General features: G+C 32.9%; 1 protein-coding gene across 4 annotated transcripts in view; it reads right to left on the bottom strand.

The window, feature by feature from the left end:
- LOC129946014 (tyrosine-protein phosphatase non-receptor type 9) overlaps positions 1–13,845 on the bottom strand; it is a 187,626-nt gene that overhangs the window by 89,244 nt on the left and 84,537 nt on the right. For all 4 annotated transcript variants that reach the window (XM_056056022.1, XM_056056023.1, XM_056056020.1 and 1 more), the window contains exons 2-3: positions 11,963–12,196; positions 11,662–11,892 (exon numbers count right to left, since the gene is read on the bottom strand). In XM_056056022.1, coding sequence (XP_055911997.1) covers positions 11,662–11,892; positions 11,963–12,196 — 465 coding nt within the window. The remainder of the gene's footprint in view (positions 1–11,661; positions 11,893–11,962; positions 12,197–13,845) is intronic.

Genomic DNA, 13,845 nt, shown 5'->3' with positions numbered 1-13,845 from the left:
ATTGAATTTAACCGAATCTTCGAACATGCAGCAGTTCCCGAAAGCTTTATCAAATCTATTATATCCTCTCCTCAAAAAAGGAAACCACGAAGATCCATTAAACTACAGGGGGATTTAATTCCTTAACACCAGTGCTAAACTATTTGCCGCTCTGATTCACAAAAGGCTAACGCAATGGGTTAATGAGAGAAACATTTTGTCCGAATACCAGGCGGGGTTCCGAAAAAATTACTCGACAGCAGACTACTATGTTGTCAAGGTTATGGAGATGAAAAAATTCCAAAAATCTTTCTAAATAACATGATTCGGACGAGAGGATCAATGATGATGGAGTGGGAGAGCCTGGCAACCGAATGCGGTATAAATTTATTGATTGGTCAAGATTCAAGTTCAACGACAAACTCGAAAAACTTAGAAAGGTTCTGTATGACAGAAATGTGGTGGAAGCCAGATACTCGGTGTTTAGATGCTTTTACAGCCTAGCCGCCTTGAATACAAACTTGGAAGCAATACGTACCTACTTAACAGCAATTCAATTAATAAGATAAGCATTGTTTTCAAAACGAGAGGGGAATTATTGAATTGGAATTATGTACCGGCCAGATCTGATCTTCCAATACTTTGCAGCCTCTGCAATATGAAGACGCGAGAAGAAGGAGTTTCGGATAAGGTATTTTGAGAAGAGTTGCCTGAATGATGACGAGTTGATTGTTATATTAAACGGCGAGAGATGATGGGATATATTGAATAATTATGTTGTTGCTGTGCTGCGTTACACAAATTCCATAATCGAAGAACATTTTTAAAATCAAAATTATAATTACATATATATGTATTGTTAAGTTCTTGTCTACTTAAATAAGAAGACGATCCTTTCTATATACAAATTAATTTATTAATTCAAGTACCTTGCTTAAGTATAGGAAAATTATGAATTGAAGGTTTGGAGGTTATCGCAAAAGACAGAGACAGATCATTTTCATCGCAAATATCTCTCCAGGGTGCGCAGGTGTTATTATAGATTGCTGAGTTCAGGGTTTGTAAATACACAACATGTATATAATAAGATCTTTTTTTGTAGCTTTATTTATATATTTATATTCAAAATGTCAATCTGGTAGACGGCCATATGCCAAACCATTTAGACTTAAGTATATATAATCACAGTTTATAACCTTTTATATTTTGAAAAATAAAGTCATTATAACTATGTATTTAACAATAATAATAAGGTCAGTAAAAACTTTTCGAGTTTGTTAAATAAAATTAGAAAATATAGGCATAAATTATACTTAACTTTAGGGATAAACAAAGTTCCTAGTCTAAATTATATTAAGAAATAAATTTTCAAAATTTAAAAGCTCATATTCTTCAATTATATAATCGTTAAAAATGTTCTAGTAGTTTTATACTATTTTTTCATATCAAAGTATTAAAGAAAAATATTAATTACACAACAAAAACAAGATACAAAATTTTTTATTATATCTGTACAAAAAATCTCCAAATTTTCAGCTCATTCTTAATTTTATTTGCCCAAAGCAAATGATATGTACACAAATCCTTAACAGTAATGTGTCGTTTTTTCTTTATTTACTTAATTTAGTGTAAACATATTTATATACAATACTAGCTGACCCGACACACGTTGTTTTGTCATAAAAAAATGTCTAGATATTATTTTAAGCAAGCGTAGATCTCATCAACTTACGTTAAACGCGGAATAATGGGAAGTGTTTGTCTGAAATTACCTTTAAGGAACAACAGAGTGCCATCAAATAGTCTGTCGTTGTTTTTTATATCTTTCAATGACATGTTCAATGATTCCAGCGAATGTTTGTGTGCCATAGTGCATTCGTCCCAGATGATAATTTTACACTGTTTCAGCACTGTGGCCATGGATGATTGCTTTTTTTATATTGCACACCACGTGTGGGTTCTTTTCATTATTTAGTGGCAGTTTAAATACTTAATAAGCTGTTCTTCCCCTATGCCGCAATACCAGAAGGTGTAACATCCAATACGATACCATTATTTGGTCGTATTTTAGCAAGAATTAGCGAAATAAGGGATGTTTTTCTAGTTCTACTTGGTGCATCCAAAAAAAAAAGAATCAACCTTGTCTTGCCGAAACTGCGAGCATGATGTGGTCATAAATGGTTCTTTGTTCTTCATTCATTAGTGGGACATTGCGAGCAACAGTCGCTGCCATTTCTACAGTATTGTATTGTAGTTCACGATTCAATTCAGTGTCTATTAAATTAGACGCATTTCGATTTAGTGAATGCATACCTAATTGACTGAGTGGTAAGTTGGTAATAATCAACGAAAAAACTTAACGCAAAGATCCTCAATAGCAATCAATTCTTCAATGTACATAGCGTCATTGAATACTATAGTAAGATCGTTGCACAGTGTACGATGTTGATGCAATGCAACCATAGCACTTAGGAATATAAAAAATAGATAAAAACCTATTCTCAGACCTACCGAGTGTATATGCAAAATTTTATTGAAACTGGTTAAGCGGTTTCGAAGGAGTATGGCAACAAACACTGTGACAGGAGAATTTTATATATACAATACATAGGAGCTCAAAGATGTAGCAAATACATCTACGGGATTTCGAAATCACCGGAACACAAACTGGGAGCGTTATAGGGAGGTACTAGCACAACTGCTTAATCACAACCTTCTTAAAAGCTCCTCCAGTAAAGATGAACTAGACCTTTCTGTAAATCATCTCACCGAAGCCTTAAATGAATCAATGAGAACTTCATGCCCTGTAACCATTTTAAAGGGTAAAAAGAAACCTCATTCGTGGCGTAAAGAACTAGAACCATTCAGAAAGAGCTGTCGCAAACTCTTCAACAGATCTAAGTACACTAGATCTCCTTCTGACTGGGACTTATACAAACAAGCTCTAAAGCAATATAAAAAAGAATTAAGAAAGAGTAAAAGGGTTTTTTTGGAGAAATGTTTGTGGTAAAATAGAAAATACTTCAGAAGCCTTGAGACTCAGGAAAATTCTCTCAAAAAGTCCAACAATACCTAGTGCTTTAAAGACAGAAGCCGGCACGTGGACTATCACAGATGAAGAATCTCTTAATCTGTTATTAGACACCCACTTTCCAGGTAGTTCTAACATACTCAACGACTTAACATCAGAGTCTCAAGCTTCTACAAGCGATTTAGTTGATCTTATAACGCGGGAAAAACTGCAATGGGCCATAGACAGCTTTGATCCATATAAATCTCCAGGACCAGATGGAATCATTCCGGCCGAACTACAAAAATGCTCAGACATGATTATTTCACCATTGGAAATCATTCTGACAAGCTGTGTAAGGTTAAGATATATTCCCAAAGCCTGGAGAATGGCAAAAGTAGTCTTCATTCCCAAAGCAGGGAAACCCTCACACGTTAACCCTAAAGATCTACGACCAATCAGCCTATCATCCTTCCTTCTTAAAACCTTGGAAAGATTGATTGAAATTTATATCAGACATAATTTAAAACCATGTCTCATTTCCACAGCTCAACATGCTTACTCTAAGGGAAAATCAGTAGAATCAGCACTTCACTCACTGGTACGTACTATTGAACATTCCCTCGAATAAAAAGAATATAACCTGGTAGCGTTCCTAGATATTGAAGGAGCTTTCAACAACGTCAGTTACCAGGCGATCACAACAGCAATGGATAAGCTGAAATTAGAGAAGTCACTCATAGATCTTATAAGTCTCATGCTCAAAAGCAGGACAATAATTTCTAACATGAGAAGTTTTACTACCACCAGATCGGTGAATCGAGGCACTCCCCAAGGTGGAGTCCTTTCGCCTCTTTTATGGAACATGGTAGTAAACGACTTACTTACAGCATTGGAAACAGAGGGTTTCAAGGTGATTGCCTACGCTGACGACGTTGCGATATCCGTATCTGGGAAGCACTCCCAAGTTCTCTCGGAACTCCTACAAAATGCCCTAAACAGGCTAACTAAATGGGCTAAGCAATGTGGATTGGAAGTCAACCCACACAAAACAGAATTAATACTCTTCTCGAGAAGATATAAAATTCCTCAGATTAGCCCACCCAAGATTAAAGGAATACCATTAAGCTTTTCCGATCAAGCTAAATATTTGGGCCTCATTTTAGACAAAAAACTAAATTGGAAGGCAAATATTGATGAAAGAGTCAAAAAGGCTACTGTAGCGCTTTTTACTTGTAAAAAGGCCATAGGATCAAAATGGGGCTTCTCCCCAAAAATAACCCACTGGCTATACACTTCGGTAATCAGGCCGATACTCATTTATGGAGCCGTCGTATGGTGGACCGCACTGGAAAAGATGGTAAATCTAAATAAACTCATTAAAGTCCAGCGGTCAGCAGGTATGTGCATCACAGGAGCACTTCGCACAACACCTACCGCAGCACTGGAAGTGCTTTTAAACCTAACACCACTTGACATCTTCTCTAAAAAGGTGGCTGCCAACTCATGTGTAAGGCTTAGAGCCACCTCTCAATGGACCAGTAACAATACTGGACATACAACTATTCTAGACAATTTCAGATCTATCCCAGATCGCTTAGACTATACCACCCCAAAAATGGTGTTTGGTGAAAGATTCCATGTGTCCATCACTTCAAGATCCTCCTGGGAAGAAGAAGGACCCCTGGAAGACGATGCGGTACACTTCTATACTGACGGTTCAAAGACCGATCACGGAGTTGGAAGTGGTATCTTTTCAGAACAACTGAATCTCAGTCTATCCTATAGACTTCCCAATCAATGTAGTGTATTCCAGGCCGAAGTAATGGCGATTAAAGAAGCACTATCCTGGCTCAAAGAAAACGTTATATCTTGTAAGGATATACGAATCTTCTCAGACAGCCAAGCCGCTCTTAAAGTAATAACGGGACACTGCCTCATAGGAAGACATGCTCTGGCTAGGTGTCTACACAAATGACTTCTGTAGAAGCTGCATGGACGAGGAGGAAGAGGAAACAGTCCAACACCTTCTATGTACATGTCCAGCACTCTCCATTAGAAGGAATTACTTTCTCGGTAATCCCTTCTTCGATAATATCAGTGAACTGGCAACGATTGACACAAAACGTCTCTCTAACTTTATTAAAAGTACAAAATGGTTTGTTTAAATTCATTACTCTCCCATGAGTAACCTCATTAGTGGTATCACAATGGACCCTTGAGGTCTACGTGTGTCAATGATATCTGGACAGCCACTCCAACCTAACCTAACCATACATGGGAACAAAGTTACTATAATAATTCTATACTTATCTTTGTTTACAAGCAAAACTATGTCACTATATAACATAACTCTGAAACTTATTCCTCGCTATAAATATCTTATCTATTTTCTACCATAAATTAACAGCTTAATCATCTACATTAACTGATAACAAAAATGATACCGAAGTGGTATTTCCCTTTCCCTTTCCTTTTTAATTAATCAATAAATCTGTCAACTAAAGTAGCTGTATGTCGTTGTAAACTTGTGTAAGCACGTGTTTAATCGATAAGCTCAAATTTGCACTTTTGTTATCTGTTATGTTTAAGGTAAGTGTATCGATTAAGTGACTTTTGGATTACAAATAAACTAAACTCACGGGTATTTTATAAGTCTACATAAATCGTCATTTAAACCAATTTATCACTTTCTACAACTATTTTGAATCTATTTAAAAATACATAATTATATTCTTAATGTGACACGTAACTTGTTACAAAAAAAAACGCATAAATAAATTACCCCTATTGTCTTATTTTATATCGACCATAATGTCAACGATCGACTTATGAATGTGTGTTTTGTTTGAAAAATTATAGGCAGTTTAAATAATTAAATGATTGAGATAAACTATAAGTTCCTTGATACACTAAAAACAAAATAAAAGAAATTTTCATCTTCTTCTTTCTGTCTAAATGAATCAAAATTTTAATCAACACCTAATCTATCGTATTTAAAAATTAATTCAGTGAAAGTTTCTATTTTGAACGAAAAAAAATAATTAAGTTCAATCATTTTGAACGATGAATAATGTTCGTATTATGCTATGATAATTTTAAGCTTCTATCGAAAATAAAAAAATTTACGTAGTAGGTAATCCAAAGCCCATAAATAACTCAAGACTTGCTGGATTATTATTTTAATCCTTTGAAATAACATAGGGTAGCAAAACAAAAATAAATAAAATTTGTAAATCAATTTCTATGACTCAGTTTAACATTGAACCAATGAACTGTATAAATTAGGTAAATTAAATAAGACTCTAAATAGTTTGCATGCTAAGCTCGTTTGGATATATTTAAAATATTTAAAATAACATACAAAATCAGTTGATACATTTCTATTTTTTTGTTAAGATTGCAAAAATTTAGATTGTTACATGACTTAATGGAGAGATGAAACTTATGAAGATGAAAATAAGCGGAACGATAAAATTGCATTCATTAAATAGAACTTAATGTTGCGTCATTTATATTTGTTGTTGTTTATTTTTATAAAAAAAATACTATTTTATAATTTCACAGAATGATTAAAAAATAGTTTTAGTGAAATTGCCATGGTCTGCGGAATAAGTTAACAAAGTTCAAGGGTTAGTAAAAATATTGACAGTATATTTTTCAAACGATCAACATCAAATTAATTAAACTTGCCTGTAAACTTAAGCTTTTTATTTTAAACACAAACCAAACAATACTTTTTTAGGGGTTTTTTGTTTGTTTTGATTTCGAATCTGACCTTATAATTTCTCTGTTAAGCCAGGTTTTGGAAGTAAACCTCTTTAAATATGTAAACAAAAATATAGTAAGGTGTTTTTAACACCATGACGGAAGACAATATGGTTCTTAACGAAAAATTAATAATGACATTAAAAAATCTTTAATAATATAATTTTGTTCTCGTGGTTAGCTTTTGGAAGTGGTCGTAAGTTATGAGATGGCTAAGAGGTCTGCATTTGACTAGCTTAAGTCAGAGCAGTCTTTATAACAAACTAAATGTGCTTTAAAGTTTAAAATTTTATAAAAAAAAAAGCAGAAAACAAAGGAATTATCCATTGAAACTCGATCGGAGATCGTTACCAAGTTTAACTGTGGGATTTCGGCGTTGGAGTTAGTAAAAGTTCAAGGAAAACTGTTTACAATTTGGTTAAAAAGAACGAGACGAACAATTGCTTGGACAATTGAAAGAGAACTCGGAGGAAACCGGTGTGATGACTCAAAGAGAATGCAGAAAATTGATAGGCACAATCATACAAAATCCCACATTAAGTCCCGATAGCGTTGCAGCAGCATCGATTCAGCTTATTGGAAAAAATTAACAATGCTACACTGCGCCGGAGATTAAAAGAAATTAACATAACACATGTTGTGCGCAAAATGGTCAATATTTCTGAAATCAACAAAGCGAAACGCCTCTCATTTGCCTTGGAGTACATCCAAAAGAATCTACAGTTTTGGTATAATGTGTTGTGAACAGATTAGGATCGTTTAGTAAACACTATGCATTTACAACGTGAGAAAAAGAAAGATGCAGTTCAGCCGCTAAACAGATTCGGAGGTGGCACGGTGATAATTTGGTGATGTTTATCTTACTACGGTTTTGGAGATTTGGAACGAATTGAGGGCACTCTTAAGCAGTCTGGATATACAACAATCTTAAATGACCATGCATTTGTATCCGGTAATAGGCTTTTCCCAACTATGGACTGGATTTTACAACACGGCAATACTCCATCTCATAAAGGATGATTGCCTACAAGACTTTTAATTGCAGTAGCCCCGACCTAAACATTATTGAAAATGTTTGGGCTTTCAATTTGGTTGGATCAATTCCAGCCAGATTGCAGGCAGTTATTGATGCAAAAGGAGATGTAACCAATTATTAATAATTTCATGTGTAAAAATGATTAGTTAAGCTAAACTTCAAAATTTAAAAATTATCATTAATCTGGATAAGGATCGCCGTTCGGACGTAGTTTACAAAATAAACTGCAAAGGAAAACCGGGACGAACCATGCAATCTCTGTTACATTGGCACAACTAAACAACTCCTTCGACAAAGAATGGCTAACCATAAATCAGACATTCGCCAAAAAAACCGTAAAAGACAGCACTAGCATGCCACACCATCGAAACAGGACATCAACCAGAATTTGAAGGAGTTCAAATTCTTGCAACGGAGAAACATACATCCAAACGCTATACATTAGAAACACTTCACATAATAAACAACAAAAATAATATGAACCGCAAACTAGACACTCAAAACATATCCGCCGTTTACTGTCCCTTACTTTCAGACACAAACAATTCAACAGTTCAGCGCTTTAAATTTTATTTGTTTTTTTTTTTTTAATGTTTTTGTAATATACAAATCAATGTAAGTCATACTTGTACGCTTTACATAATATTCGTATGTAGTAAATAAACACATTTATCATTTCTGTGAATAAAGACATCCCCTGAAGAAGACGGCAATCACCATCGAAACGTTGGGAAAAATCAGATGAAAACTGTTTTCATTTAATCATCAAAAAGATCAACAAAGCCGATGAGAATAACGACTTTAATTGTTCTCAAATGAAACATAAACATAACTTGGTCAAAATTTTAAATCATTGGTATTTCTGATTTACATTTATTTCTTAAATTCCTGGTACCATTAAAACTTGTTCAACAAGAAAATGAAGAACGAATTTGGAAAAATATTCGACCATTCTTAACCCATCAGTCACCATCTCTTCAATTTTCCTTTTCGAAAGAATCTCCGGAAGAAGTTAAAAAAAAACAAAGATAGTGTAGAAGCTGAAATTCTGAATTTTTGAGAAACTAAAATTCAGTGCAATGCAACTTATCATACAATACCATACCTCACTGACTGAAATAAAAAAGGAAACTAAAACCCATATACTAAATCGTTTAGAGAAAAATTGGAAAATACTTATTGACATTGTCTAACAAAGAACTGGGACTACAAACTCTTGGAAATAACCAAAATAGATGAAAGCTAATGGCATATGATAAAAATAACGGTTTGAATTTGACATTTTAAAGTTCCTACATATTAGCCGTGTTTTATTATTTTGAAAACAAAAACAACAAGCTATATTGCTTTCTATTGAGAGCTTTCTTTACAAGACACTTTTACTTTAAATTTCAGAAAATTGGAGTACTTTCTACGAAACTTGTTGATGTAATTCTGTTAGCTCAGTGCTGGGTTAATTAAGGGTTTTTTCACATAAGCTTCTTTTTACCATATAAGATCGTAAGAACTGGTTAAAATGCATAAATATAAAATTCCATAATCTAAATTATTATTTCATTGTTGACTTCCCAACCTAAAATTGCTCTAAAGACCGAATGAGATTTTTACTGGAAAATGTTGCTGAGACCCTACACTATCTATTGAAAATAGTTTGCAAACAGAGGCAAACAGAGGAAGTAGTTAAAACTTAATGCGAACTAAAAAATAATTGAAATAGCGTGTTTCTTTGTCAAAAATACCTTATCCATTTTTTTTTTTTTTCAAAAAATAACACACGGTATTATTTTTCTATTTATTTCAATCATGTTAGCAGAAAAAATTGTTTAATAATTTCAAATTTCACAATATACTGATCATTTAAGGAATACTAATATTTTATCGAAAATCTACTGGTCTACAATTTTTTTTTTTGAAAAATGGTTTTCATTTGCAGATTCTACAACCAATTAACTATAAGAAACACTTTTTGTTTAAAAAAAAATCCTACTTTCAGAAAAAATAGGTTTTGTCCGCATTTTCCCCACTGTGCGGCGCCGTACAAGCAGTAGCCGGGTACGGGAGAAAGCATCAAAGAAGTCGAAAAACTTGTTCTTGAGGATGTCCAAATAAAGGTGAAAATGATGGCAAAGATCACTAAGCTTTCAACTGGTACCATTCACACCATTTTTCATGACCATCTTAACCTTTCAAAGGCCAGTGCAAGGTGGGTGCCACGAATGCTCACAGTGCTTCAGAAAAAAATGAGAATTGCATGCTGTAGAGAGCTTTTAGAGATGTGTAGTGAGAACGCGGACGGTGTTATGCATCGGATTGTTACTGGGGACGAAACATGGGTTCACCACTATGACCCTGAAAGCAAACAAGAGTCCATGCAGTGGCATAAAAAAGGAACAGACCCCCCAAAGAAGTTCAAAGTCACTCCGTCTGCAGAAAGCTCATGGACACAGTTTTTTGGGACTCTAAGGAAATCTTGCTCATTGAGTACAAAAAAAAGGTGAAACCATCAACAACGCCACATCCTACGCTTCCACCTTGCATACTTTGCGGGAGGAAATTTAAAAGAAAAGACGTGGTAAACTCGCAGCGGGTGTGTTGCTTTTTCATGATAATGCTGCGCGGGATTGTGGTTTCGAAGAAATCCAACATCCACCCTATAGTCCAGACCTTGCCCCTAGTGATTATTTCATGTTTCCAGATTTAAAAAATTGTCTTAGTGGAAAAAGATTTTCGGATGATAAAGAACTCAAGTCGGCAATAAATGGGTATTTTGCAGGGAAAGAGGCAATTTATTTTTTGGAGGGTTAAAAAAGCTTATCTTAAGATGTAACAAATGCATTAATGTTAATGAATTCGCATTTTCCTTTATGTCGATACCGAGAATATATTAAACGCCCCTCGTATGTACGTTTTTTTTCGAATTTTAAAACGTTACATCTCAAAATTCTAATGCCTCATGATATAAAGATTTTAAAGTCGAAATCGAAATAAGGCCATATAAATAATAATAGAAAAAGTATACTTAACTGTCAAATAAAAAAGTAATAGAAGAGAAGTAAATTCATAACAATGCCGGATGAGATATAAGTTTAATATTTCCAAACTAAATTTCAGGAAAGGCAGAAGCGGTATCTTTTAGAAGACAATTCAAAAATTGCTTTTATATTGTTTAATATCCTTTTATTTTATAAAGCTCATGTTTCGAACTCAATTACATGTACCAATGATTGGTCTAGATCGCATCTTTTAAAAATGTATCCATTGTGAAATTAACACGCTAACTTGGATACGAGCCAAATGCCTAATTTGTTATGGTAAGCAATAACCAATTATATACCTAAGGTATACTTTTAAAAGAGTTTATAACTCATTAAATGAAGTTTGAAATTAAATTTTAATTAATATTTATTCGACTCTAGGTGTTAGCATCATGTTTTTCAGTTATAAATGTTATTAAAGTTTTAGTTTAAAAAAAGTCTGAGACAAAATTACAAATAAAAACAAATTAATAATCTTCATTCTTGATTTATTTTAATTATTGAGGATAACTAACTTTCAATTCAATTCAATCAAATATTTACGTTTAATTTGTGTAATTTTGGCCCAGATAGATTCTCTGCTCCTGTCCTTAAATCACAAGAACAGTTTTTAGAGGGTTGTTTTGGCAAGAAGCATTTAATCTTTGCCCAATATTAAGAAAGTCGACTACTAGCTTTTGTTTTGCAATTTAAAAACCTTTCGATGTATTTTCTTTGATCTTAAAAAGTTATATGGAAATTTCATTCCACAGAAACTGTTTTGGAATTAAATTTAAAAAAATACTTGATAGATACACAAAAATTCCTTATTCTTACTTATATCCTAAACTTACCTTTAATAATGTTAAAATCTTCTGTGATAGATCATAATCAAAATTTGAATACTTTGATCCACTCATATCGTAAATAAATACTAATCCGGCTTTTTGCGTTTCGGTATTTTGTAACGCTACATCTAATTGATAGACGATTCCCTGTAAAGTTGTTGTATGTGTAACACATAAAGGACTATGTTTATTAGCAGTAAATAAAGCAATTGCAGCTCCACTTGAATCTCTTGCAGACTAAAAAAAAATAAGAAACAATTATTAACATTTTTTGTTTGAGATATAATAACATTTTTTTTCCACTAACCAAAATTGTAAACTTTCCTGTTTCCAATTCTGATCTTAAAGGTTCTACATCCGGATCAATATTATACAGGCACTCCTTCAGTCTGATTTGCTCATGTTGCTCGTATAGCGATACAGCACGTGGTACATCAAATTTTCTAGCGTATAAAAATTTTATTGCGGTGGTATGTGATACATTCTTCCGAACTGAACATGATCCAATCTGGTTTACGAGATCAATGAATTGTTTCACAGCCTAAAATCAAAAAAACACAAAATTAATATAAACATCAAAGTAGTACATATAAAAATTACTCAATTAGTTATAAAAGTCTATCAAAATTTCGCCGAAGAATTCAATCGTAGTGGAAATATTGGAATATTACTTCTCACTAAGATTTGAGGTTCTCAGCAAAATTATGATATTTGAAAGCAAAAATCAACTCAGTAAAAATTGAAAACAAAATCACTTATTTCAACAAATATAACAGTGGAAGCTTATTTTCGAGCATGAGATCGAGTAAAAAGAATTGAATGCGATCAAAGAGGGATTAAATCAAATTACAAGCCGAATGTTATCGTTGATGGGGCTTTTATGACAATGATACCTAATATGGTAATTGTGTATTCAAAGAGCGAAACTATTTTGCTTTATGATTGTGCGAATTGCTGTGTTTATGAAGGAACAGTGACGCCTTAAACTATTAAGTCAATCTAATAAGACTTTCTGGAAAAGCAAAAAAAAATTAAATAAGTATAAATCCTAATAACAAGGTAATGATAATGAAGACAAGCTCAGAATGATCAATAGAAGCAAAAAACAAATTTTGAATTATCATATCGTCGTCATAGTCGTCTTATGAGCCATTGTTTAATGTAGATACTTTAACTAACCCATATGAGGAAAATTTAAAATGAAATTCAAACAAACTTGCATTTGAAGTTTCCTGATATTAGTTTCTAGACATTTTCATTTCAGAGCATTTTAATAAATTTAATTTCAATTTAAAACTTTTGGTACATACTGTTAACTAGCATTCAGATTGACAATAAGATTAAGACAAAAGAAAAAAATCATAACCATGAAAATTCAGTTAAAAGAGTACTAAAAATGACATTTATGTTTATGTGCAAATTGTCTCAATCAAATCCAATTAAGTTAATTTGATCAATGTCTTTTCGTGTGTGCTTATTGCAGATGGAATATATTATGATTGTAGTATGATGCTTTGGTTATGGTGCAAGTGAATTTTTGAGAAATTGGATTATGTACTTAATGCAATCAAGCTTTTTTTTTATTCATATTTCTTAGATGTGATGAATCAAATCTTTATGTCTCCTGATGATGGCAAAGCAAGGCAATTCAAAATTCAAAAAAATAAACTTGATTAAAAATGAAACTAAGACAAACAACTCAGAGCTTAGCAAATATCATGCCATTATGTTATTTTTTGATGATTTAACATAGGGATTCGAAATACGTACATTTTTTAAGTTGACAACGGAAGTAAAGATAATAAGAGATTTCACTTTTTTGAAATAGTTCAGATTTTGATGTTGTTGTTAAGTGTATGTTAGCAAATATGTAAGAAAAATAAATAAAATTACTTTTAACAAGGCTATTATTTTTCATCGCAGAAATATATTGAGCTAAACATAAAGAGAATATGTTTTTAAATTGTCGTTGTTCCAGAACAGCAAAAAACAGGATTGTCTTTATTGTCAATATATTGTTGATTTAGTTGAGTTACAAAAATAAAAGATCCTTAGTTAAATACTTTCACATACATAAAAGAACTCGGAGTCAGTTTTGTCTGACCTGGAAAGAATATACGGATTTCCAATAAGACATTTCTTTTTGAATAGCCTGCTAGTTTGTCATTTGTCACTTTTGGAGCTTTCATC

The sequence above is a fragment of the Eupeodes corollae genome, chromosome 2, assembly GCF_945859685.1.
Source record: "Eupeodes corollae chromosome 2, idEupCoro1.1, whole genome shotgun sequence".
NCBI classification, from domain to species: domain Eukaryota; kingdom Metazoa; phylum Arthropoda; class Insecta; order Diptera; family Syrphidae; genus Eupeodes; species Eupeodes corollae.
Note: the sequence above shows the minus strand (reverse complement) of the source record. Positions and strands in the feature narration are given on the sequence as shown.